This window comes from Nomascus leucogenys, chromosome 12, assembly GCF_006542625.1.
Source record: "Nomascus leucogenys isolate Asia chromosome 12, Asia_NLE_v1, whole genome shotgun sequence".
In the NCBI taxonomy this organism is placed as follows: domain Eukaryota; kingdom Metazoa; phylum Chordata; class Mammalia; order Primates; family Hylobatidae; genus Nomascus; species Nomascus leucogenys.
The window spans coordinates 90,062,172-90,087,150 of record NC_044392.1 but is presented as its reverse complement, the minus strand read 5'-3'; the positions used below and the strand labels follow the sequence as shown (position 1 = coordinate 90,087,150).

The following is a 24,979-nucleotide window of genomic DNA, read 5'->3' as shown; positions in this document are numbered from 1 at the left end:
AGCATACTTCAACTGCCCTGAGGACATTTTTAGACCTTGGTGGGCTTTTGTTTAAAATGGCCTCACAGAGATGGGTGATAGGTTGTTTAGTGCATACAGTTTAGGATTTCTTAGCCCCCTGTATAAAGCCAGGATCCTGCAAGGATCATAACCTCAGTGAAAGCATAGATTAGAAAATAAAACCTCTCCACTGACAAAAGGAGAAAATAAGGAAGCTTGTGTTTCTTGGCTTGGGTTCCTGGGAACAGGGGAGGGATGTGTGTGCATGTGTAGGATGCCTCTCCTGAGAATTTTTAATCAACTGCCTCCTCTCAAGCAGGTTTCAGTTTTTAATCTGTATTAATTGTGTGGTCTAGGAACAACCAATAAAATACATTATCAGAAGAGTTGCGGGCTTGTAACATACACTCTACACCAGACAGAAGCTAATACAAAACCCCATACTGGGACACATCCTCAGACCAAGATCTCCAGGTTTCTCACAGATAAAGCCCCAATGAACTTTTTGTTCACAATCCAAAAACAAAATACACACACACTTACACACATACTGCAAATGATATTTAGATACAACAGGATTAGAACCTGCCAATAATGTCAGTAGACATAGTAAAATTATCACATATGACTACTATATTAGTAACATAAAAATAAATATGAGGAAAAAATGTATATAATTCTAATAGAGCCTTAAAATATACAAAACAAAATTGACCTATGTAGGAGAAATTGTATAGATATAGACAGAGAATTCTTACCCAGTAATTGAAGAATACACAGGAATAGGTAGAACACTTACAAAATTAATTATATGACTAAACGTATTCAACAAATTTCAAATAATTGATATACAGGCTACAGTATATCAATTCTTAATTACTTAATTACCACAAGGCAATTAAGTTCAATCAGTAATAAAAAGCTTAAAAAAAATCACACAAATGTATACATTTGGAGATTTAAAAATTTTAAATAACTTACCAAAGAATTAACTCGTAAATTTAAGGTGTAACTATGTATCAGAACTTGTGGAGTGCAGCAAAAGTGGATATAGAGTTAAATTTTAAGTGCTCAAATTAGGAAAAAGAAAGACATTCATGATATAAGAAAACAAGTTTAAAAAGCCACATGGTTAATCAAAAGAAGAAAGAAACTAATAAAGACATGAGCAAAGATCAGTGGGTGGAATAGAAAATAAAGATACATGAGAATCAAAGGTTAGTTTATGGAAAAATATTTTAAAGTACTAATTAGAACTATACCTATTTTAAAAATTAAATCACAGAATCTTTGAACAAAATTAGGACTGGAGAGTTTTACATACAAGTTTTAGGAAACATTCAAAGAACAAAAACTTCAATCTTGTATGGAATTTTCCAGAGCATTGAAAAAGAGAAAATACTCTTAAATTCATTTACTGATTCTAGGATAGTTTTACGAGTCAAGCATAGGAAAAGAAAATTAGTTAGATACATTTTCTCTGAAGTTGGGAATAGGGAAAGGATGTCCACTGCCATTGTTTCTGTACATCATTGTACTGTTAGTCATAACCTGAGCAGTAAAACAAGAAAAACGAGGAGAGAACCAAATTGTCGTTATTCACAAATGATTTGTGATTGGTTACATAGAAGACTCAAGTGAATCTACCAGTGTGATTTCAGAATTGACAAGAGTCTGGCAAGATTGCCAGATAATAAAAAAAAATCAATATATAAACATCGACTATGTTCTATACATCAGCAACAAACAAAAAAGGTAATTTTTTAAAATCTCCATTTTACAATAGCAACCAAAGTGCTAAAGAACCTAGGTATAAATCTAATAAAAGTGTAATAAGACCTTTAAGGGAAAAAGTATAAAATTCTACCCCGGGATATTTACCTAATCTTTTAACAATCAGACATGATTTTTTATACTCATTATATTAGCAAAAAATGGAAAGTCCAACATTAACAAATTTTGTTGAGGATATAGAGCATCAAGGATATGGTGGGACAATAAATTGATGCTACCATTTACTGAGTCATTTGCTACTGCAGAAGTTGATACTGTGTATTCATTATCATCTAGAAATCCATTCTTAACTCTATATTGTTGGGCAACAAGACAAAATATTTGAATTCAGGCCTTTCTGGAAAATCTTTGACATATGATTGTAGTAGATATAATACTCCTACAGGAAAAAGCCTCATTGAACAATTAAGGAAGTAAAATATACTTCAAGGAGCATTTCAAAGATTGCCTGGGTCATTAGTTTTATGACTATAAATTTACTTTGAGTTTTCATTACAAAATTATGTAGGAAACATCACAAGTCAAACATGGCATGGATGGCTGACGAAATCCACAGCATCACCAGATGGAGAGGTGTTGGGAGAGAAACATGTACAGATGATTAGTTGTGAATGAACACACTGTGTGAATTCGTAGTGTATCCATCTATCCTTGTAGATGCTAGTCAAATAAGTTAATGTATTTCTTTCTAGAGTGATTATTTAAATATTTAAATATATGTCTCATTAAAAGTGTTTATATTTTTCCATATAAAACTATAATAAAAATTTTTATTTTTCACAGTTTAGTGAGTCAGTCAATTATGCTGTTCACTTGTAACTAAGACTTGATGAAAGATTAGCAAGTAATAAAACACATCTACTGAGAGGAAAGAAGAATAAAATAAATTTTGTAATAGGAAGTGTAACTTTCATTGCCTATTAAACTTCCAAATACTCATATATATGTGATTTTAGTCTTTATAGAAAGACTAATTAATCATCTTAGAAATCAAAAGTAGGCATAGTCCAATCCAATAAACTGTACAATTACAAACTGAAGTATTAAAGTTGTTTTTTATACTCACTATCATTTTTAAGGTTATAGTGAATTTAGTTTGAATCAGTATGTTTAATATGTTGAGGCAAGTGCCCCTTCAGCAAAGTGAACACAATTATTCTTCAGTTTCAAAGGATAGAAGATGATAATTTATTCACATATTTCCAGAGAAGAGTTTTGGGTGGTTAAAAAAAAGGATATCCAAAGAATTTCTTGTAATCCTTATATAAAACATTTTTGGTATGTATGTTCAATTGTTTTATCATTCTATTTCTATGTGCAGTACAGTAGTGAACATGTATGGATGGGTAACTTCTTGTAGGTATGTTATTTTATATGTTATTTAATCTCTGTTTATTCTTTTTGATCAAGCACGCAAATCATCAGATGCATCTGGTAGGAAAACCTTTTTTTTACAGAATAATTCTGTTACCTTGATTATCATAAGCTAAATTTTTATGAGATATTTTGTGGCAATTAGAATATTTTGTGTTGAGTTTTTACAGTTCTGTTTACTGAAAATATTTTTAGTGTGTGTGTATGTGGGGAGGGGGAGAGTATTTTTAGAAATACCAAATAGAGGTCTAAACAGGTAGATATTTGAATAGGGGTGGAAGAAGATGAACTAATGCATTCCCCTAGATTTACACTTTCCAGAGATTTTTCTGCTGTTATTTAATGATAGAACTTGGTATTTTCATAGGTAACTTACCGTAGTTTCCATCCTGTTTTGTTCTTTCTGGCATACACTAAATAATTCATAATAGAATAATGCTTTTATTAAGGTAAAAGAGAGAGATGAAAATAATGACAAAGACAGTAGAAGGAACATGAATTATTATCTTTTCAGTAACAAATTTTTAAACTGTTATTACAAAAATGACACTATTAAAAACATATTATTGCTTGTGGTTCCTAATATTTTATCTTTCTCTAATAGAAAATTTGTAATAGCCCTGTTCCTTATTGCCTACAAAAATAGCCATCAAGGTCTAACATATTGAGACCTCTAATCCTCGTCATCCCTCATTATTTTATCCTATTCCCCTCTCCCTTAGCAAAAGATCTTGCCTTCTATTTCCCGGAAGAAATAGAATCTAGCAACTGTGAACTAACTCAGTTTACTCCTGTTTCTACCCATGCATTGAAAAGCATCACTATGCCAAAAAATACCTCCCTGATTCAGCATCTGCTTGCCTATGCACTTCATCTTCCATTGATGTTTTACATGTACCCGATGCTGCGGTTATTACAAGTCAGTTGCTGTTTCCTGGATAAACCATGTTCTTCTTCCATGCCATTTATGTAAGATCACCTCAGCCTAGGAGGTCTTTTTCCCCAACTTTATCTGCCAGAGGAATTCTTTATCTTTCAAGATTCAGCACAAATGCTGTATTCTCTATTATGCCTTACCTTACTGTCCAAGAATTTCCCCCTCCCAGCTCTCACAGCACCTTATGATTGCCTTTGTTGTAGTCTTTGTCCCATTCCATTATGATGATTCATGTAAGCTTCTCATTTCCTTAACAGTGGAAATATGTTTATTCTATGTAGTATTCAGAGTCTAGCTCAGAATCTGACACCACTAAATGGTGCTCAATAAATATTGTTGAAAAGATTGTTAAACCAGCACTGAGGAAGTGGAATGACTGAAAAATACTAAAGTCTTTCAAAAGGAAGAAACCAGGTGTTAATAATGCATAATGTCTTTCCTACAGTAGATTTTGACTGAATAACAGAACTCCAGAGGTGGTATTGCAATAGTTCCAGGATATGTATGTCAATATTTGCTTCTTAATATTGTTATGAGGACTATGGTTGTGAGAACGTAAAGTTTTTGTTAGTTGTTGTTTTAAGGAAAATAAGAAGGTTATTGATTTTGGCACTAAACGGTAGTTACTGATTTTATTTCTTTACCATTTAATTTGAAGATAACTTATTTGAATACATACAATCAAATAATTGAATTTCTACATTAACATTTTATTTCTGTATATAGTATTCTAAAAAAATGCATATTGGTGACTTCATGCTAATATGTTACTCATATAATTTAATCATTGTCTAATTTATTTTTTGGACACAAGCTTGCTCCTCTTCAGAAATATCTGGTAGGCAATTACTTTTTAATAAAACAAATATTACCTTTAAAATTTTTTATTGTTTGCAAGTTTTTATTTTCCTTATAAAGTTATATATTTTTAAGTATATCAAGTTAATGAAATATTTTCATTGATGAAGGAAATTGTTTGTTTAGTTTTGTTGGGTTTTATCTATATAAATGATTTATATTGCAATTTCTTGTGTGATATTTTAGAAAGAATAACTATAGCACCATGAAACAGTAGAAGATGTACAAGGTAGTAGAAGAAAGATTAATAAAGTAAAAGAAAGATAAATAAGTAGAAGAAAGATTTATAAACTCATAATACAAAGTATGAATGATACTCTTTTAAGAATTGGATAATGGTATACTATGACTAACAACATACTCTTTTTATCATAAGCAGTAACCTAGTTTATCTTACACAGCCCCCAAAAATACCTAATAAATACATTTGTTAAATGTTAATAGTGAAACATTCTTGTAGTAGAATTACCTGAATTATATGGGATGAAGTTATGATGTGCCTGAATTTTCAGTCAGTTTTCCTAATGTTTAAAATAAACTTTAAAATCTGATTTTTAAACTATGTTCTATGTATAAATACATTTAAAAATTTGAGGGGGGATAAGAACTAAGTTGTGTTTTTATGAACTTGTGAAAATGCATAAAAATTGTCTCTCTTTTTTTTTTTCATCTCTTGAATGTGGGTGAATGTTCCTGCAAACAAATCTTGGGTGAACATGTAGATTCCTTTGGTATGCTCATTTCATTTAGAATGCAATGTGATAGACTCTTTAAATCATACAAACAGAAAAAATATATAATTGAATAAATTAATTTTTTGTGTGTCCTCTTTTTTGTAGTATCTAGTTTGTTCAATTATTTACCAATAGAGAATAAAATGTATTTCAGAAAAGTCATTCTTCGAAGTATTTTTTTCTTAAGAAGAGTTACTAATCACTGTTAGATGCTTTGGAGATAGGTACCTATGATCACACAGCTAGAAAGCATTAGAGCTAATATTCTAACTCAAATGTGCCAAGCTCCGAAACCATCATAATAATTTAAATGGTTAAATGTAGATATGGCTTATATATTAGAACACAATAAGTAAACTAAATAATTGAGAACTTCACACTATATGCTTTATAGGGAATTCTGGGTTGAATGTGGAGCAGTATTTGAATCTGGCTGTCTCTCTCACATCTTATTTTATTAATTATCTGCCAGCACTTTATTTCAGTGGATAGAAATTTTTTAAATAACCAGAGAAGAGAAAAGCATTTAGAAGTGACATCCACCAATATCTAAACATAATAAAATTCAAAGCAAATACATATGGTTCTAGATTGCTTATTGTTTTAGGGTTACACATAATCCAATATATTGTGAAATATTTTATTTTTGGTAGATTTGTTATTAAAAGATGTATATTTTGATTAACTTATATTTTTACAAAGAATTAACTGTGTTCATCTTTGCATCTACATAGTACACATAAAAACTAGAGATTTCATATGTGTAGATATTTTTATATGACAAAAAATGTTTCAGGAACAGGTTTTCCTCGTAAAACTATTTAATAACATCATACTTAGTGCCCATCCTTTAATGTACTCGAAAAGAAAATCGCTTTATATTTTCAAGTAATTCACAAAATGTAATATATTTGATTAATACTCATTTCTGATAATTTTCACATAAGACCTTTATAAAAACCTTTACCTACTTTCTACGGTATTATTTGACAGTAAACTCAGGAATATTGATGAGTACAGAGAATATTTTAAAGAATTTCTTGCATATTCTATTAGTGAATAAAATTAAATAATACCTGAAACTTTTCTTATAGCTTATCACCAGGCAGGGAAAAGGAATTTTTTTCAACTTACCATCTTTGACATATACTGTCAGTCCTTCCTTTGATCAGTTACTTTTTTCTTAACTCCAGATGCACTTAGCATAAAGTGACAGGAGAAGCTGAAACAGGATGTTAAGGTTGTTTTTTTTACCTTCCCTGACTCTTTTCTTTGTCTCTAAATTATTTATACTCATATAGGCATCTGGAGAGTTTATATTGCAACTTGATGTGCAAGTTCTGTAAATAACAGATAACTAAAAATATTTTTCAGAAGAAACAAGAGGTATATTTTGGGAATCACAAGTTGTTTTTTCTTAAATGCCACAGTGCATGTTGCAATAAATTATGTTTTTAATTTAATTTATAGCCATCATGTCCAAGTGAATGCCACGTGCAGATATGTCTGCTCCATGCGAAAAAAGAAAATCTTACCTATAAAATTACTCTTTTTCTGTTGTAACTAGCACATTAATTTTTAGAAGCAAGGATGACTTGAACCATCCTAAATTCCAAGAAAAAATAACAATTTGGCCAGACACAGTGGCTCACACCTGTAATCCTAGCACTTTGGGAGGCTGAGCCAGAAAGTTCACTTGAGCTCAAAAGTTCAGGACAAGCCTGGGCAGCACAGTAAGACCCTCATCTCTACAAAAAATAAGAAAATTAGCCAGACATGGTGGTGCACATCTGTAGTCCCGGCTACTCGGGAGGCTGAGGCAGAAGGATTGCTTGAGCCTAGTAGTCTGAGGCTCTAGTGGACTGTGATCATGCCTCTGCACTCCAGCCTGAGTGACAGAGCAAGACCCAGTCTTAAAAAAAGTAATAGAAAGAAAAGAGAAAATGTGAGAATTTGACACCCTTAATCCACCCCTCAGGAAGAATTAGATTATATTTGGATGATTGGGTGAAATTCTTTGATTCATTGTTTTAGTGCATCAGATTTTCCTACAATGGGAAAGTTCTAAGTTTAAAAATTCTTTTTCTCAGTTTTTCTAAAAAAGGCATTCTGAGAGTATTTTACAGTAAAATACAAAGGACAGTTTATAGAAAGTACTAAAATAATGTCTTCAGAGATTCATACTCTAATGTTACTTAAAAACTAATGTCTGCTCTTGGTGCCTGTCATCATCATTTTGAAATCTCAAAACATTTAAAATGCCAAAAGCCTTTTTGGTTAGTAACAGTATTTTCCCAAAGGTATGACATTGGTATGACATTTATAAACGAGGAAAAATAAAGTATGTTTTAAAATAGGTACCTATCTCACTTCAATACTACTGTATCATTGAGAATCTTAAATAATTTGTGAGCCCTTCACTAGTATAGTCAGGTTTTATTCTTATACCTAAAGATATGAACAACAGTACATTTTGTTAATGCTATTTTATCTCTTTGGAATATTTTTCCTATTTGTTTTTAAACACCTGAAGTTGTTTTCTAAGATAGCTTTTGAAAATGGGGAAACTTTTAACTGGTTCATCATTTAATTTACAAATTTAAAACTTCAAACCATAGCTCTATAAAATAATGTGGCTATTTTATACCCACATTATTAACCAATATACAAACATTTGGTTTTGAATTGCTTTACTTTGGTGTGCATTTTAAATTGGGTACTCAGACATTTAGTTTATGCTGCAAATTTAGAATGAGATTGTTAAACTGTATTTTTTGTTGTTGATGTTTTGTTCTGTTTTTAAGTCTTTGTTGGTGTCCTTTATGTGCTAGTCTGTGCTTTTATTTTTTCCCTTTGCCATTAGTAAAGAGAATACAAATCTAATACATAACATAAATCCTTACACCTGAAAACAGCTCTTTATCAAGATCAACTATTTTTGAAATTCCACAAATCAGTAGGTTAATGTTCTCCAGATGTTTTCAATTCTTGTATCTAAAGGCTCTATTAATATTACTGATGGTCTTTTTACAGTCACTATTTTGTCCTAAATTAATTTCTGACTTTCTTACATTACTTTCTGGTATGTTTTCAGGAACAGAATTTTTGTTATGACATTTGAAATTATCAAAGTGGTTTCTTTATAGAACAATATTAGAGAATCTTAGAGATTTGAGAAGGTTCTTAGAGATACTAAATAGCTCTTTAATGTATCATGGTGATAAATATACATTTTATCACAATAGATGACATGTCTTTTTATATTTATATGCAATATAAATATCTTATACATAATATAAATATTCTTACAAGATAAATTTGTTTTTATATGTATATTTTCAGTGAAAGAGTTTCTAGCCAAAGCCAAAGAAGACTTTTTGAAAAAATGGGAGAATCCAACTCAGGTAAGGAATATTTAGGTTTTTCTACAATTAAAAATCTTGTGTTAATAAAATCAGGATTCTTGCCTAAGAAATTTATTACTTCAGAAATTTTAATTTTCATGTGATACTAGTAAACAGAAGCTTAAAATGGGAATTTTGCCATAGTTATACTTTGATGTATTAATAATCTTAATGTATGCCTAAATTGCAGAGGGAAATAATTGCCAGTATAATACCTAATTATAAACTTGATACTGATTCCAAGTTGCTATAAAATCTTAATATTTTCAAATATATTATTTTAAATTTTAAGCCATGAAATCAAAATATGATGAAAACAAGCTATAAGTAAAACAGAATTGCCTGCTCTCTGTAATGATCCAACAGGAAGCCAAAATGGGTCTCAAAAGGCAAGATTTGATTTGCAATACAGATAAAATTCAACTACAGTGAACTGTGATACCTATACAGATTCCTCACTGGACAAAGAATCATATTGCATCACATTTTTCTCAAGCTAAACACTACATATTGGGCCTTCAGAATATTTTTCTGATATTTTCATGGAGTTCTTTGCAATGAAACCTATTAAACAAATGGGTCAGCAATTACCACTTGTTGCCGTTTAACACATAATTTGTTCCTAATAATTTTCATTTTGTTGTGGCAGGAACAAATTTAATAGATTGATGCCTCCAGTTATTTGCTTCTGTGCTGTAGTCAAAGCCAAACAAAGATGTTTCCTTATAACAAAACATCTATTCAAGAAAAAAAGAGTCTGATTATTGTTCTGGGATTCTGGCTTTTGGTTCTTTGTAGAATGAGGAACTCTTCTTTCCTTATTGTTGTTGTTTTAGATAATACTGTGTTTTTATAATATAAAGAGAGAAAGCCACTAGGCTCTGTCATGCTGCTATTATCTAGTTCTATAAGCTTATATAAAGACAGAAATGAAGCAAGACTGATTTCTTCACAGGTAACTTTAGTGAAAGAGCTCTGATCCCTCAGTTTATCTATTCATTACAGTTATTTGCAAGTGCATTAAGTCTGTATGGCTTCTATGACTCTTTGTCGGTATGCCTCTGGTCAGTTTGTAATTATTAAAATATGAAACTAATTTATTGGAAGTTCAGTACTAAGATTAAAGTCCAATACTAGGAATGCATACTGGAATATAATCTTTAATATTTCAGCTGAGGCTCTTATTTCCTCCTATTACTATTATGCTCTGTTTTCCAATACATTCTCTCCTCAGATATTAAATCCTTTCTTATTCAAAGGGAAAAATAGAACCAATAAACTGGAATCTCAATAGCCTTTTTGTATTGCATTTAAACGGATAGTTATAAATGGGATTATCCATTATGATTATGTATTATTAAAGCATTTATAATTCCCATAGAGTTTTTATGAGAATTTTAAATTGCATTTATGTATTTACATATAGAATAATGCCGGACTTGAAGATTTTGAAAGGAAAAAAACCCTTGGAACAGGTTCATTTGGAAGAGTCATGTTGGTAAAACACAAAGCCACTGAACAGTATTATGCCATGAAGATCTTAGATAAGCAGAAGGTGAGTGTGTTTGTTGTTATTTACCTTCAGGGTAAACTTTAGTTTTATCAGCTAGACTATTAAACAGATTCAGTATAATCACTTACCATTGACAGCTTCAAATAATTTTATTATTAAATTTAATTTTTATTGTAACTAAATTTTTATTGTAACTATATTATGCATAGTTAATATACAGTCAGCACTTCCATATCCATGGATTCCATGTCCATGGATTTAACCAATCACAGATTGAAGATATTTGGAAAAAAAATTACATCTGTACCTAACATGTACAGACTTTTGTTTCTTGTTATTATTCCCTAAACGATACAGTGTAACAACTATTTACATAGCATTTGCAATATATCAGGTATTATAAGTAATCTAGAGATGATTTAAAGTATATGGACAGTGTGTATAGGTTTTATGCAAAGCCTCTGTCATTTTATATAAGGGACTTGAGCACCTGGGCATTTTGGTTTCTGCTGTAGGTCCTGGAACCAACCCTCAGGGATACTGATGGACAACTATAATTTATTGTGACAATTATGGACTAATTTGTTTTGTAACTATTACAGAAGTTAAAATGTATACAGTAGTGACCCAACCACTTCATGTTACAGATTTTGAAAACCTGAGGCCCAAAGATTTGAAATCATCTCCAGAGTCAGAAAGTTAGTTAAATAGAAGGCCTAGATTAAAACACAGATTGGACTCCTACTCAATTTATTTGCTCAATATTATCAGTATACTCCTAATTTTATATATTAATACCTGGCTCATATCTTTAATTACTTTTCTTATTTATATTTAAATTCTTGACTTCTGTGACTATCCTCACATTGACCATTAGACTCCAGCAAGAAAGAATGCCACCTTCTAATGATTTACACATACACAAGAAAATTATTTATATGTCTTGCTAAAGTCACCACTTCTTAAATTCAAAATAGAATCACATATGGAATAGAATCACAGTCTTTGTGAAGTCAAGATAAATTACTTTCCCCTTCTATTGAATAGAAAATCTAAAGGAAGCTTAAGTCTAAATGACCTAGGATACAAAGATAGTTTTTGTTATAAAGATAGTTTTTTCCCCAATATTTTGTGTGTCCCCTTCTATGGCAATATAAAATAAATTTTTAGAATTTATACCTATATTTATTTAGATATTATAAAATGAAAATTGTTCATTTTTACTCACTATTTTTCAATTATGGACTTTCTCTTCATTTTTAATTTTCTTATTCATCTTCTGAAGTATTTAAAATCACTATCTACTTATTGCAGAGATTTGAGCCAGCTTTTATAGAGGACTTTAAGTCATTAGGACCCTAGTATTTTCACATTAATTTTTAAATTACTTTAAGTAATTATATATTTGTTTATTTAAGTATAATTGACAAAACTAATTTTTAAAGTAATTTCTTATGGGTTTGTTTCTTATTCCTACTCAGCTCTCACTTCTTAATTGAAACCGTAGTTGACCTTCCTAAGACCAAGTTTTAAATCCTCTATTAGGTTTTCATTTGAATCCTGTTATTAAAAGTAATGGCGAAAACCACAATTACTTATGCACCAACCTAAAAGTTGGTAATTGTTATTATCTTCCTTATCCAATTCTAACAATTTTGCTTATCCAAGTTTATTACTATATGGAAAACTATTTTTAAATGATAACTTTTTAATTTTGCTTAAATACATTAAGAGATATTTATCTCTCAATTACAGGTTGTTAAACTGAAGCAAATAGAGCATACTTTGAATGAGAAAAGAATATTACAGGCAGTGAATTTTCCTTTCCTTGTTCGACTGGAATATGCTTTTAAGGTAAATTTTAGTAATATGTAAATAAGATATTTTCAACCTAAATTTTTTTTAAGATGAAACTATAAATAGGATTCTAAACCAGATGATAAGCCTGAAGAATATGAATAAACAAAACAAATACCTCTAGAGTTTGTGTAATTAAATCCTATTGTGCTTATAACTTAGGTAACGTTTGAAAAGGTTTTGATTCTCCCCGGAGAAATTGTTCAAAGGTGATACATGCAATTCTTCATGAGATGGTATTACAAAAAGAAATACTTCAATTTATCAAAAACCATAGGGATATCTTAATAACAATTCTTACACAAATTCATACACCCAACACATTTTCTGCTTTTATTAAGCCCTTTTTGCCACTATCTCATCTTCTTTAACTTAGTAATTTGAGTTCTAGTCTTTTCACTTATACAAAGCAAAATTTTTTTTCCACTATTCAAATGTCTGAAAAATTGTACAAGATTTATTACTTAAATTGTACACTTTTCAGCTCTTTGGAATGATACTGGCATCTCTCTGCAATATTGAATCATATGAAACATTTTAATCTTTCTTCTCCTTCATTCTTTAAATTAAATGAAGACCTATGTATTTAAAATATTAAAACCATTAATCTTTTATACATGAAATGTAAATATTCTTATTAACTTTTTCAAATTGTTTTTTAACTTTGTTATTCTTTTGCATATATTATAACATTATTTCATTGCCTGAGTATTTAATTGTTCCCGAACTAGATGTTCTCTGCAAGAAAAGGAAGAGCAAAAGTCCCAGACTAGTTTGTGGCAAAAATAACTAGGAGGGGAAAAATATGAGTGTCTCTGTATAGAAAAGCTAGAGCATGTTCCATTTATTCTTTATTTTTCAAGGTTATTAATCTGTCAGAGAGATTTTAAATTTTTCTAATTCAGCATTATATAATATTAAAATAATTTTGACCTAAGTTGAATAATTGTATTTCCTTTTTATTTGTTCATAGGATAATTCTAATTTATACATGGTTATGGAATATGTCCCTGGGGGTGAAATGTTTTCGCATCTAAGAAGAATTGGAAGGTTCAGGTAACTAATGCTTTTGCTTTCTTCAAATCTTTGTATGCTTGTGTTGTTTAACCAGATTTTTACGTTGATGCCAATGCCAAAAACTTATTTTGTTTGATTAATATTTTGGCCATATGAAGCATTAGGTGGAAACAAAGAGGCCACATCATACACAAGTTTTAAAATTCAAATAAAAGGGCTTCAAAGCCAATTTAAATGTTATACTACTGGTAGATATTGTGAGGGTCCACTACTTGAAGAGTTTTCAGAAAATGCAAAAATTAATTGAATTTTAAAATATCAATATTTATTAAACAAATATTAATAATACAACTCCAGGACAGAGGATTGTTTTAAGGATGAAGATGGAAAATAAATATACAGAGAAATAATAATAATGGTATTATGGTAATAAGATTATAAAAGTTTGTTTTTCACAAATTTAATTCTCCTTAAAGTTCTTGCTAAGTTTAGTTTTTAAAATATATACATAATTTAATGGGAGTTTGTACCTCATCAGGTTATGACTAATAAGATCTCACAGTTACTAAAATAGGTTATAGAATCTGATAGTTTTACCTGTACGTAATAGTTTATAAGCTTCTACTGTTCATTAATAATCACTAATAGAATAAAGCTAAAATAAAAAACAGGTACAGCTTCATTCAGTATAGTATGTTGAAGTCAAAATAAAAATGTAGAGACAAATCTCTAAATTCAACATTTTATTGAGGAAGCAAGAATTGCAGTTTGAGGCATATACACAGACTAGGTGGTCTTCAATGTGTCTAGAAAACAGAAAAGGTTGGAGGTTTTATAAAAAGAAATTTTATGTTTATTTGTTTTGAAACAAAGTTTACTAGCACTAGTTAAGTTTTGGGGAGCTGGCAAGCTCTGATTGGTGAGTGATGGTGGTGGGTCAAACTCGTGAAAGAGTCGCAGTAGGTTGTCTCAGTTGCTGTTAGAGAAAACTGGTTTCAGGTTACAATAGGCAGTTTCAGCAACTAGGCTTGTGGAAAATATAATTTTTTTTTTTTGAGACTGAGTCTCCCTCTGTTGCCCAGGCTGGAGTACAGCGGCACCATTTCGACTTACTGCAACCTCTGCCTCCTGGGTTCCAGTGATTCTCTTGCCTCAGCTGCCCGAGTAGGTGGGACTAGAGGTGTCCACCACCACCTCCGGCTAATTTTTGTATTTTTGGTAGACACGGGGTTTCACCATGTTGGCCAGGCTGGTCTCAAACTCCTGATCTCAAGTGATCCACCCTCCTTGGCCTCCCAAAGTGCTGGGATTACAGGTGTGAGCTACCACACCTGGCCTTAATTCTTGGAGCAGGTGCTGTGTGCCCTGAGTGTGTTATTCCCCTGGCCCCTAGACTCTGATTTAGTTGGGTACGATGAGAATGACTAATTTGTATAATCAGCTTTCACATTTTTCCCTTTTCATCAAGATCTTTCTCTGAAAGCATTGCTTGTCAACCATCTTGAAGTTAGGCTTAATTGTTCCTTGGTGCTCAGATGGACTTGTTCTAGTTGTCTCTGTCCCACATATGAGAGAAGGTATTGGTTGGGGTGGGGGTCTATGTAGGGACCTGGGCCACATTCAAGTAACCAACAGGCCAGAAGGAAAATTGTTCTCAAAGTAGATTTTTGTCTGGAGTCCAGCCAGCATCAAGTTCCCACTTACCAGTTCCATAGGTATTAGCAGTCATCTTTAAGTGTTGGGCTAACGTTATTCTGTTGGGACAGCTGCCTTTACCAAGACTAGATAGGCACTAAGAACAAAGCTTACAAATGACAGTACAAAAAAATTAACAATATAGTAAAATGTATTTGTGCAGTGCTTTTGAACTGAAGCCCAGGCCTAAGGGTAAAAAACTAAACAAATCAAAGGACCAGGGAAAACTGGTGAGACCTACTATAGCCATTGACTAACATTTTATGACTGGGTTGAACTAAAGCAGAGAATGCCAAACTTTGCAAGAGGGACCAGCAGCACAAATTAAACAAAAAATTGTGTTAAAAATATTGTCAATGTTGCGGACTAGATGAACTGAAAGAATTTCTTAAGTCAGGTTTTGTCAATGGCTATAGCAGGTCTCACCAGTGCCTATAGCAGTTACTGATTGTGAATTTTAAATTACAATATTATTTGGTTAAGTGAAAAAGGCAGGCATTAAGAGGGGTTAGAGTTTCATTACAATATGGAGTCTTGTTCCAGTGTTTTGAGAAAAGCTGTTCACACCATGGAAAACATCAACTTTCTTGGCTTTGTTTACAGTGTAAATGTCTCTGGCTAAGGCTTTGGGCAGTTTGATGAACTTTCTGTGTGGCCCATACATCAGGCATGAGACTTGTTTCTTTTTTTTTTTTTTAATTTATTTTTTTATTATACTTCAGGGTTTTAGGGTACATGTGCACAATGTGCAGGTTTGTTACATATGTATCCATGTGCCATGTTGATTTCCTGCACCCATTAACTCGTTATTTAGCATTAGGTGTATCTCCTAATGCTGTCCCTCCCCCCTCCCCCCACCCCACAACAGTCCCCGGAGTGTGATGTTCCCCTTCCTGTGTCCATGAGTTCTCATTGTTCAATTCCCACCTATGAGAGAGAACATGCGGTGTTTGGTTTTTTGTCCTTGCGATAGTTTACTGAGAATGATGTTTTCCAGTTTCATCCATGTCCCTACAAAGGACACGAACTCATCATTTTTTATGGCTGCATAGTATTCCATGGTGTATATGTGCCACATTTTCTTAATCCAGTCTATCGTTGTTGGACATTTGGGTTGCTTCCAACTCTTTGCTATTGTGAATAGTGCCGCAATAAACATACGTGTGCATGTGTCTTTATAGCAGCATGATTTATAGTCCTTTGGGTATATACCCAGTAATGGGATGGCTGGGTCAAATGGTATTCAGGACATAGGCATGGGCAAGGACTTCATGTCTAAAACACCAAAAGCAATGGCAACAAAAGCCAAAATCGACAAATGGGATCTCATTAAACTAAAGAGCTTCTGCACAGCAAAAGAAACTATCATCAGAATGAACAGGCAACCTACAAAATGGGAGAAAATTTTTGCAACCTACTCATCTGACAAAGGGCTAATATCCAGAATCTATAATGAACTCAAACAAATTTACAAGAAAAAAACAAACAACCCCATCAAAAAGTGGGCAGAGGACATGAACAGACACTTCTCAAAAGAAGACATTTATGCAGCCAGAAAACACATGAAGAAATGCTCATCATCACTGGCCATCAGAGAAATGCAAATCAAAACCACAGTGAGATACCATCTCACACCAGTTAGAATGGCCATCATTAAAAAATCAGGAAACAACAGGTGCTGGAGAGGATGTGGAGAAATAGGAACACTTTTACACTGTTGGTGGGACTGTAAACTAGTTCAACCATTGTGGAAGTCAGTGTGGCGATTCCTCAGGGATCTCGAACTAGAAATACCATTTGACCCAGCCATCCCATTACTGGGTATATACCCAAAGGAGACTTGTTTCTTAAAATCTATATAGTTTCAGCTTACAGGGCTTCAGGAACAGAGCGGTTCTCATTTTAGTAATTTTATGGAAGAAAGTTCGATTGGAGGAACCTAGAAGAATTTAGGACCTTGTCTAGTCTATAAGTAGATAACAAGACTCAAAAATAATGTACAGACTTACAGTCTAATAACAGGTATATTATAGTTATTCTTTAGAAACAACTTTTTTCTCTACATTGATTACATAGGAATCTTGGATTTTAAAACCTCTTGAGGCAAGGAAGCCGAACCAAGGCAGTCTTAGACTTTCCTTACAGTCTTAAGGTTCCTGGTCCTGCCAGGAAGTAACAGTTTTTATTTACTCATTGTAATGCTGAGAAACCCTTGAAGTTAGGCATTTTATGCACTTTTTAAATACGACAGTTCAGTTAGAGCCTCAGTAATATAATCAGTGTTTTCGTATTCTGCTATAAAGAGAGAGCAGATTTTTACAGGACCTATACAAATAGTCATATTCCCATAAAAGTACTTACAACTAATTTTTGAACTAAGGAGAAAAAAAGCAAATGCTTTTATCTTTTTTTACAAAAATATACTTCACCAAATTGCTATAAATTATAAATAGCTTAAGAGATAAATTTTTTTTAAATCTGGAAACCAAAATATTTAAGAACTAACAATGTTTTAAATGAAAGTTATGAAAATATTATTTTTATCAGTTCTGCTTGATCTTAATTAGTATTTTCATATACTCATCTTTTTTTATTAGGGTTCTGGAAATTTTTATTTAGTCTATTGATCTTAAAGTTATTAAAAACCTGTATTTAAGAGTACTTGTTGGGGTCTTTTCTTTTTTTTTTTATTATTATACTTTAGGTTTTAGGGTACATGTGCACAATGTGCAGGTTTGTTACATATGTATCCATGTGCCATGTTGTTTTGCTGCACCCATTAACTCGTCATTTAGCATTAGGTACATCTCCTAATGTTGTCCCTCCCCCCTCCCCCCACCCCACAATAGTCCCCCGAGTGTGATGTTCCCCTTCCTGTGTCCATGAGATCTCATTGTTCAATTCCCACCTATGAGTGAGAACATGCGGTGTTTGGTTTTTTGTCCTTGCAATAGTTTACTGAGAATGATGTTTTCCAGGGGGTCTTTTCTATGAATCTGATCGTAAATAATTTTGAGAATTCAAAATAATAACTCTGGATGACAAAAATCTAGAATAGCCATGGGTAAAAATCTGATGAAAGTTTACAATTAACAAGTAAACTTAGTTATTTCTATTTTATCTAGCATTTTAAGACAATAACCAGAATTATGAATAACAATTTCTATGAATTTATATAATTTTTGAAACATTCGTATGAACAACATAGCCATAAATGCAACTAAAAGATCTAGTATCACATCATTTATACAATGTCTCTTATATAATTTAAAAATAAATCTAATTATTTAATATGTCTACAAGATGAGATCTATGTCTTCAAATGTTTTCCAAGGGCCCAGCTGGAAAATCCCAAAGCTAATTCTAGATTAAGAACGTTTAATTTAGGATTTGATTTTTGGGAAGTTTGTTAAACATCTTAAAAGACTTAAAACACTTGGTCAAAACAGAGTAACAGGTCACTGTGAAATAATACTCATTTATTTAACCAGAGTGATAATCAGAAGACATCAGATGTAATACAGAAAGTTATATGAATGTAAAAACTTTTATTATTTTTAAAGCTCAGTTTTTCTGAGTAATGAAAAACCTGATAAAGACAACATAGGATATTATCTTGATAAAATATAAAATCTAGTTTTTTCGACAAATCACCAAAATGGTAAAGAAAAATCTTCTGCAGTATGCTCATTTTTTCTTATTTCTTTTTCCCACTTAGAGTTTTCCATTAAAAAAATTAGCAATCACCTGAAAGTTGATTGAGTACTTGAATTTAATCAGACACAGGAAGAATGTGTCCAGGGTTATGAGTGTACACTGTGTTATAGAAAAATATGAACAAGAAGAAGACTATCTTGAGCAGGGAAATACATGGCTCTCAGTAACAGCATGAGAAATTTCCTGGTTACATGAAATAATATAGACATACCAAGAAGAGCCAAGAATACGGATTCAAATTATACTGGAAGAAAACATTGCTTTTCTAGGCCTTTAAGATAAACATTTCAGCATCAGGCCATAACAAAGTTCAAACTGGAAAAAAAAAAAAAAGTTCTAGGAGTTGAGGAAAAAGGTTGAAGGAGGGAGTTATCACCCCAGCCAAGCAAAAAGATATACCTTTCAAGAAAAAGAAGGGGATGTATGACCTTCAAATCATGTGTAGTGTGATACAGCAAAAGTCAAACTTCTGAAATATAAATTTCAAAAGGAAAACTTTACCTCAAGAAATGGAATTACTATTTTTAATGAAGAGGACAGCATTTCAAACCTAAAACTAGGGAAATTAATTAGATCTCAGGAAGAAATGTGGCAGAAATAGAAACTGCACTTTGGAAGATGGCTGTCAAAGAAACAGATTTTATAATTAAAAATCACAACCTTTGGCAGTATTATTGAGAGCAGATCAATACTTCAAGAAAGCTTTGTTTAAATATAGAGAGCAAGACTCTGGTCCTGTGTCAGTGCACCCTTGACACCAATCATTAATTTTTAGAAAAATACGTAAACAATTTTCCTTTCCAATTTCTTTCCCTGTTTATACATAAACCTTTTTTCATAAGATCCATCCTTTCATTTTTCCAAACCCCCAGTCTTAATCTTATAATTTTTCTTTTCTTCTTCCTCTGTTTTTGGAACAGCCAATCATTTTACTTTAGGAAAAATATTTACCACCCAATACACTTTTCTTACAATATATTGTTTTCTTACATTCATATTTTGACTACTAGACCTCAATATACTTAAACTTTTTATAGACCTTAAAAACCCAATAAGTGATTTATATTTATTTAGCAATTTGTTTTAGTTTTTAATCTTATTTTGATATGGCCCAGACATCTAATAAGTATCTTATTATTTAATTTAATATAACATAACTGTAAGACTTTAAATTACATGAAACGTTGATTTATAAATGTTTATTTAATTAACATTCACCTAATTTATTCATTTTTATTAATTATCCATGGATTGCCTATGAAAATTGAGATATTAGGCAGAGTCATTATTTTAAGTTATTTTTATTAGCCAATTTTATAGCCTGTTAATATCAAATGTTTACCTAAATAAGAACTTAAAGTTAGATACATGAATATTCTGTCAATAACTCAGAAGATACAGATGTTTATTAAATCAATAATATTAAATTAATCTTTTTTATCAAATAATTGCATATATGAAGATCATTTTGTTTTAGTCTGGGTTTACAGCTTCATGACCTTAAGAAATTTATCAGAGGCAAATATAAAACTCTCTGACCAGGAAATCTAGGCAAACATCTATGTTGGCAATTTTGAAGACATTTCTCGTTTTATTTTATTAATAGTTTTTTAGTGTAGTTAAGTCTTGTTGAATTGAACCGTTGATCTTTATGTAATGCCCTTCCTTGTCTTTCCTGATCATTTAAGTTCTGTTTTATTGTATGTAAGAATAGACTCCTGTTCTTTTTTGTTTTCCATTTCCATGGTAGTTCTTTCTCCATCCCTTTACTTTGAACTTGTGAGTGTCTTTATAGGTGAGATGGGTCTCTTGGAGATAGAAGACAGTTGGGACTTTTCTTTTTATCCAGCTGCCTTTTAAGTGGGTCATTTAAACCATTTACATTCAGGGTTAGTAGTGATATGTGAGATTTTGATCCTGTTATTATGTTACCAGCTGATTGCTTTGCAGACTTTATTGTGTATTTGCTTTATATTGTCTGTGGGCTATGAGCTTAAGTGTGTTTTTGTGGTAGCAGATACTGATCTTTCATTTCCATGTTTAGGACTCCCTTAAGGACCACTTGTAAGGCTGATCTGGTGATAATGAAATTCACTTAGTGTTCGCTTGGTGTCTGAGAAAGATTTTATTTCTCCTTCACTTGTGCAGCTTAATTTAGTGGGATATTAAATTCTTAGATGGAATTTTTTTCTTTGAGGATGCTGAAAATAGGCCCCAATCTCTTTTGGATTGTAAGGTATAAGCTGAGAGGTCCACTGCTGATGCACCTGATGGAATTCCCTCTGTAAGTGACCTGACATTTCCCTGCAGCTGCCTTCAAGTTAAATGTGGTATATATATACCATGGAATAGTATGCATCCATAAAAAGAATGAAATCATGTCCTTTTGCAGCAACATAGAAGCTGCTGGAGGTAATTATCCTAAGTGAAATAACACAGGAACAAAAATCCAAATACTTCATGTTTTTACTTTTAAGTGGGAGCTAAACATTGAGTGTACATGGACATAAAGATGGAAACAGTAGACACTGGGGACTACTAGAGAGGAGAGGGAGGGAGGAGAACATGGGCTGAAAAATTATCCAGTGGGTGCTATGCTCACCACCTGGATGATAGGAACATTCATACCCCAAACCTCAGGATCATCCAATATGCCCAAGTAACAAACCTGCACATGTACCCTCTGAATCTAAAATATAAATTTTAAAAAATAAATAATTTAAAAACCAATTAATTTATCAAAGATGTACTTAAGTCATGTAAACTAACATATTTTATATTAGCACCCATTTATCCAGATAGCATTCTTTAAGGGATTTCTAGACAACTATGTCAGATTTTATTATATAGACACAGCATACAATATATGTACATATGCATAAAAGCATCTAAACACCTATACAAATGTATAAATAAAAATATTACGGCTTTTATTTTAGAACTTTAGTCATGAGATAGTAAAACAATAAACCCATCAGTTTATAAAAAGAGTTAGATCCAAATTATTTTACTAACAAAATGGGATGAGGCTAAACTTTAAACTTTTTTTAATAGGTAATATTATGAAGTATGTGAACTAAATTATAGGTAGAGTAGTTTGAGTCAATTAGCAATATACTGGATTAGACAAAGAATTGTTAACTGAGAAAATGTGAATGAATTATGTGAGGAGACCCAAATGATAGGAGTTATTCTAAGTCCGTACAATATTTTTTTGTCTCAATTCTTTGTCCCTGAAGGTAAGATTATTGCCATTTCTTTTAGTATAGGGACAGTGTCCTTTACATTGTAATTTTATCTTAAAAACAAAACAGCATGAAAATCACAATGATTTTCTTTTTTATCTGATGATTTTCAAGTGTTTTTACTTAAATAGTATGCCAAAATAGCTGAGGGTTTTTGGGAAAAGAGAGTTTAGTCTAGATTAGGATAAAGAAGAGGAATTGTAAATGTGGAGGGAAAAGCTCCAGAAAGGAACTTGTTTCTGCTAGCTTTGAGACAGTATTTTGTAGCAAGGCAATCTCTGAGTCCTGAAGTTTTTATTAGCCTTAAGATATCAGTTGAGATATGAGTCTTATTTGGAGTATATGATTTTATCACCATGGTCTTTTAGTTTTGTTGTAAGAACAACAGACTGTTTGAATGATTCCTATAATGTTTGAACATGTTACCAGCTGGAGTCTCAGAAAATATCTTGGCATGCGTTTAAACTTTGAGAGCCTATTTTTAACTAAATGTATTTAGGTGATTCGGTTTAATGCCAAATACATAAGAGCCAATTAAACACAAGTGCTGAATACACAAGGCCAAATAAACACAAGCGCCAACAGAAAATAAAGTATGTCCTTACCAGGAAGAACAATAAGCCTTCTCCAAATGAAGGGGAAAGTCTCCTCATCCAAACCTCAAAACTGAGGTCTAAACCTTACAGCTGAAGTCAACAGGGGGAAAATAACCCTCCCCAAAAGGAGATCAGTTAACCAGGAGGCAAAAGACCCCTCTCAAACAGGAAGGAGAAAGAGAAAGACACCTTCCCAGCCAAATCCCAAATAAAATAGAACTCAACCAAAATTAAGAGTTTAGTCCAAAAGAGACTCACTAAGGGGAAAAGAGGGGACTCCCCAGAAGCAGCGGGACTGAAAGGGCTCCAATGGGGGTACTTCATGCTGTAGTTCCCAGGGCCAGTGATTCTCCCTGAAGTATGTCAGCTTTAGGATCTCACTTCTGAAACCAAGTATATCAAAGTCAAAATAAAAACATAGAGATGAATCTCTAGATTTGATAATTTTATTTGAGAAGCAAGAATTGCAATGCAAGGCATACACACAGACCAGGTGGTCTTTGGTGTAACTGAAGAATAAAAAGAAGGTTGGAAGTTTTATAAAAAGGAGAAATTTTACGTTTGGGGACAAAGTTCATTGGCACTAGCAAAGTTTTGGGGAGCTGGCAAGCTGTGATTGGTGAGTGATGGTGGTGGGTTCAAACTAGTCTTAGAGTCACAGCAGGTTGTTTCAGTAGCTATTAGATAAAACTGGCTTCAGGTTACAGCAGGAAGCTTTAGCAGCTAGACATGTGGAAAATTGAATTCTTGGAGCAGGTGCTGTGTACTCTGAGTGCTTTATTGCCCTGGCCCCTCAACTCTGATTTAGTTGGGTATGACAAAAATGACCCAACTTACACAATTAACTTTCATAATTAAATACTGGCATAACTAAAACACAAGTATGAACTGAAACAGGACTGATGATGGTAATTTGATTCATAAAATGATGGTGGCAGACTCAGAATATCACAAGATGATATCAAGTAATGAGCAAACATTGGAGTCATTTTAATTACCTGAGGCCTAAGCCAAGATTCATTTATTGACTTAATATGTACAGGGCAACTAATATAATTAATATAGTGTCAGGTACTGTGCAAAGTAGCTTCTGCTCATCTTTGAGAATTTTCTTTCCTCTCCTATCATCCTCTCTCTCCTACTGCCCCTTGTTGAAGCAGAATCCTCATATTGCCTTATGGTTATTTAAAGTTTTACACTAAAGTACCACACCTGAACCTGTTCTCAAAAAAGTTTTTGTTAACTTTATATAATTGGTAACTTCTTTGCAACTCCTCATAGTCTTAGTACTCTTTGATATTGACTCTTTAATACTTGACTTGGTACTAAAAGGATAGCAAGTTGATTGAAGGAATTCACACTGAGACACTTGTCTTTTCTCATCTTTCACAAGTACTACATATACACTTGAACGATTGCCAGTGTCCATCTTAGAAGTTTTGAGGTAATAGGAATATGAGTTATTGTTTAGCATGGCTTTAATCAGAATCAAAGAAAGCATTATAATTCTCTACTTAAAGCTGTCTGGACTTAAAACTGCTACAGCATTAGCCCTTACCATTGTCTTCCTACATTCAATTAAATATTAAGTAGAAATACCCAATAACACTTTGCACTTGGAACATTTTACTTTCACCTTTCAAGAATTCGATTATAGGTTGAGCACAGTGGCTCATGTAAGCCTGTAATCCCAGCACTTTGGGAGGCTCAGGCAGGTGGATCACTTGAGCTCAGGAGTTCAAAACCAGCCTGGGCAACATGGCAAACCAACCCCTACACACACACACACACACACACACACACAAGTACAAAAAATTAGCTAGGCATGGTGGTGTGCAACTGTAGTCCCAGCTACTCGGTAGACTGAGGTGGGAAGATTGCATGAGCCCAAGAGTTTGAGGCTGCAGTGATCATGCTACAGCACTCCAGCCTGGCGACAGAGCAAGGAAAAAAGAATTTTATTATAGATCTATGTAATGTATGTGTTCCTCCAATTAAACACCAGCATATGGAAATTAATATTTTATAAGTAAAAAGTAATAATATTAATGACATTTTATGTTTACAGATGCATGGAGAAAGTAAGAGGGGGCCTCCCAGGTCAACTGTTTCCCAGTTTAAGCATAAATGTTGCAATGACCAGAATGATTATTTTAATCTCTGCTTACAATGTTCTCCTCATTCCTTGTCATTTGGCATACAATGTAGATTGACAGTGTTGGGATGAAGCTGAAACTG

At 32.4% G+C, this 24,979-nt stretch overlaps 1 protein-coding gene across 8 annotated transcripts in view; it reads left to right on the top strand.

Moving 5' to 3' along the window:
• The window catches only part of PRKACB (protein kinase cAMP-activated catalytic subunit beta), a 158,652-nt gene that overhangs the window by 90,547 nt on the left and 43,126 nt on the right, over window positions 1-24,979 (top strand). For 4 of the 8 annotated variants that reach the window (XM_012500478.2, XM_003260248.3, XM_003260253.3 and 1 more), the window contains exons 2-5: window positions 9,040-9,101; window positions 10,528-10,656; window positions 12,370-12,468; window positions 13,445-13,527. In XM_012500478.2, coding sequence (XP_012355932.1) covers window positions 9,040-9,101; window positions 10,528-10,656; window positions 12,370-12,468; window positions 13,445-13,527 — 373 coding nt within the window. Of the gene's footprint in view, window positions 1-3,204; window positions 3,229-4,919; window positions 4,944-5,685; window positions 5,695-9,039; window positions 9,102-10,527; window positions 10,657-12,369; window positions 12,469-13,444; window positions 13,528-24,979 lie in introns of all 8 variants that reach the window. The other 4 variants (XM_003260252.3, XM_003260249.3, XM_003260251.3 and 1 more) reach the window with 2 other exon arrangements.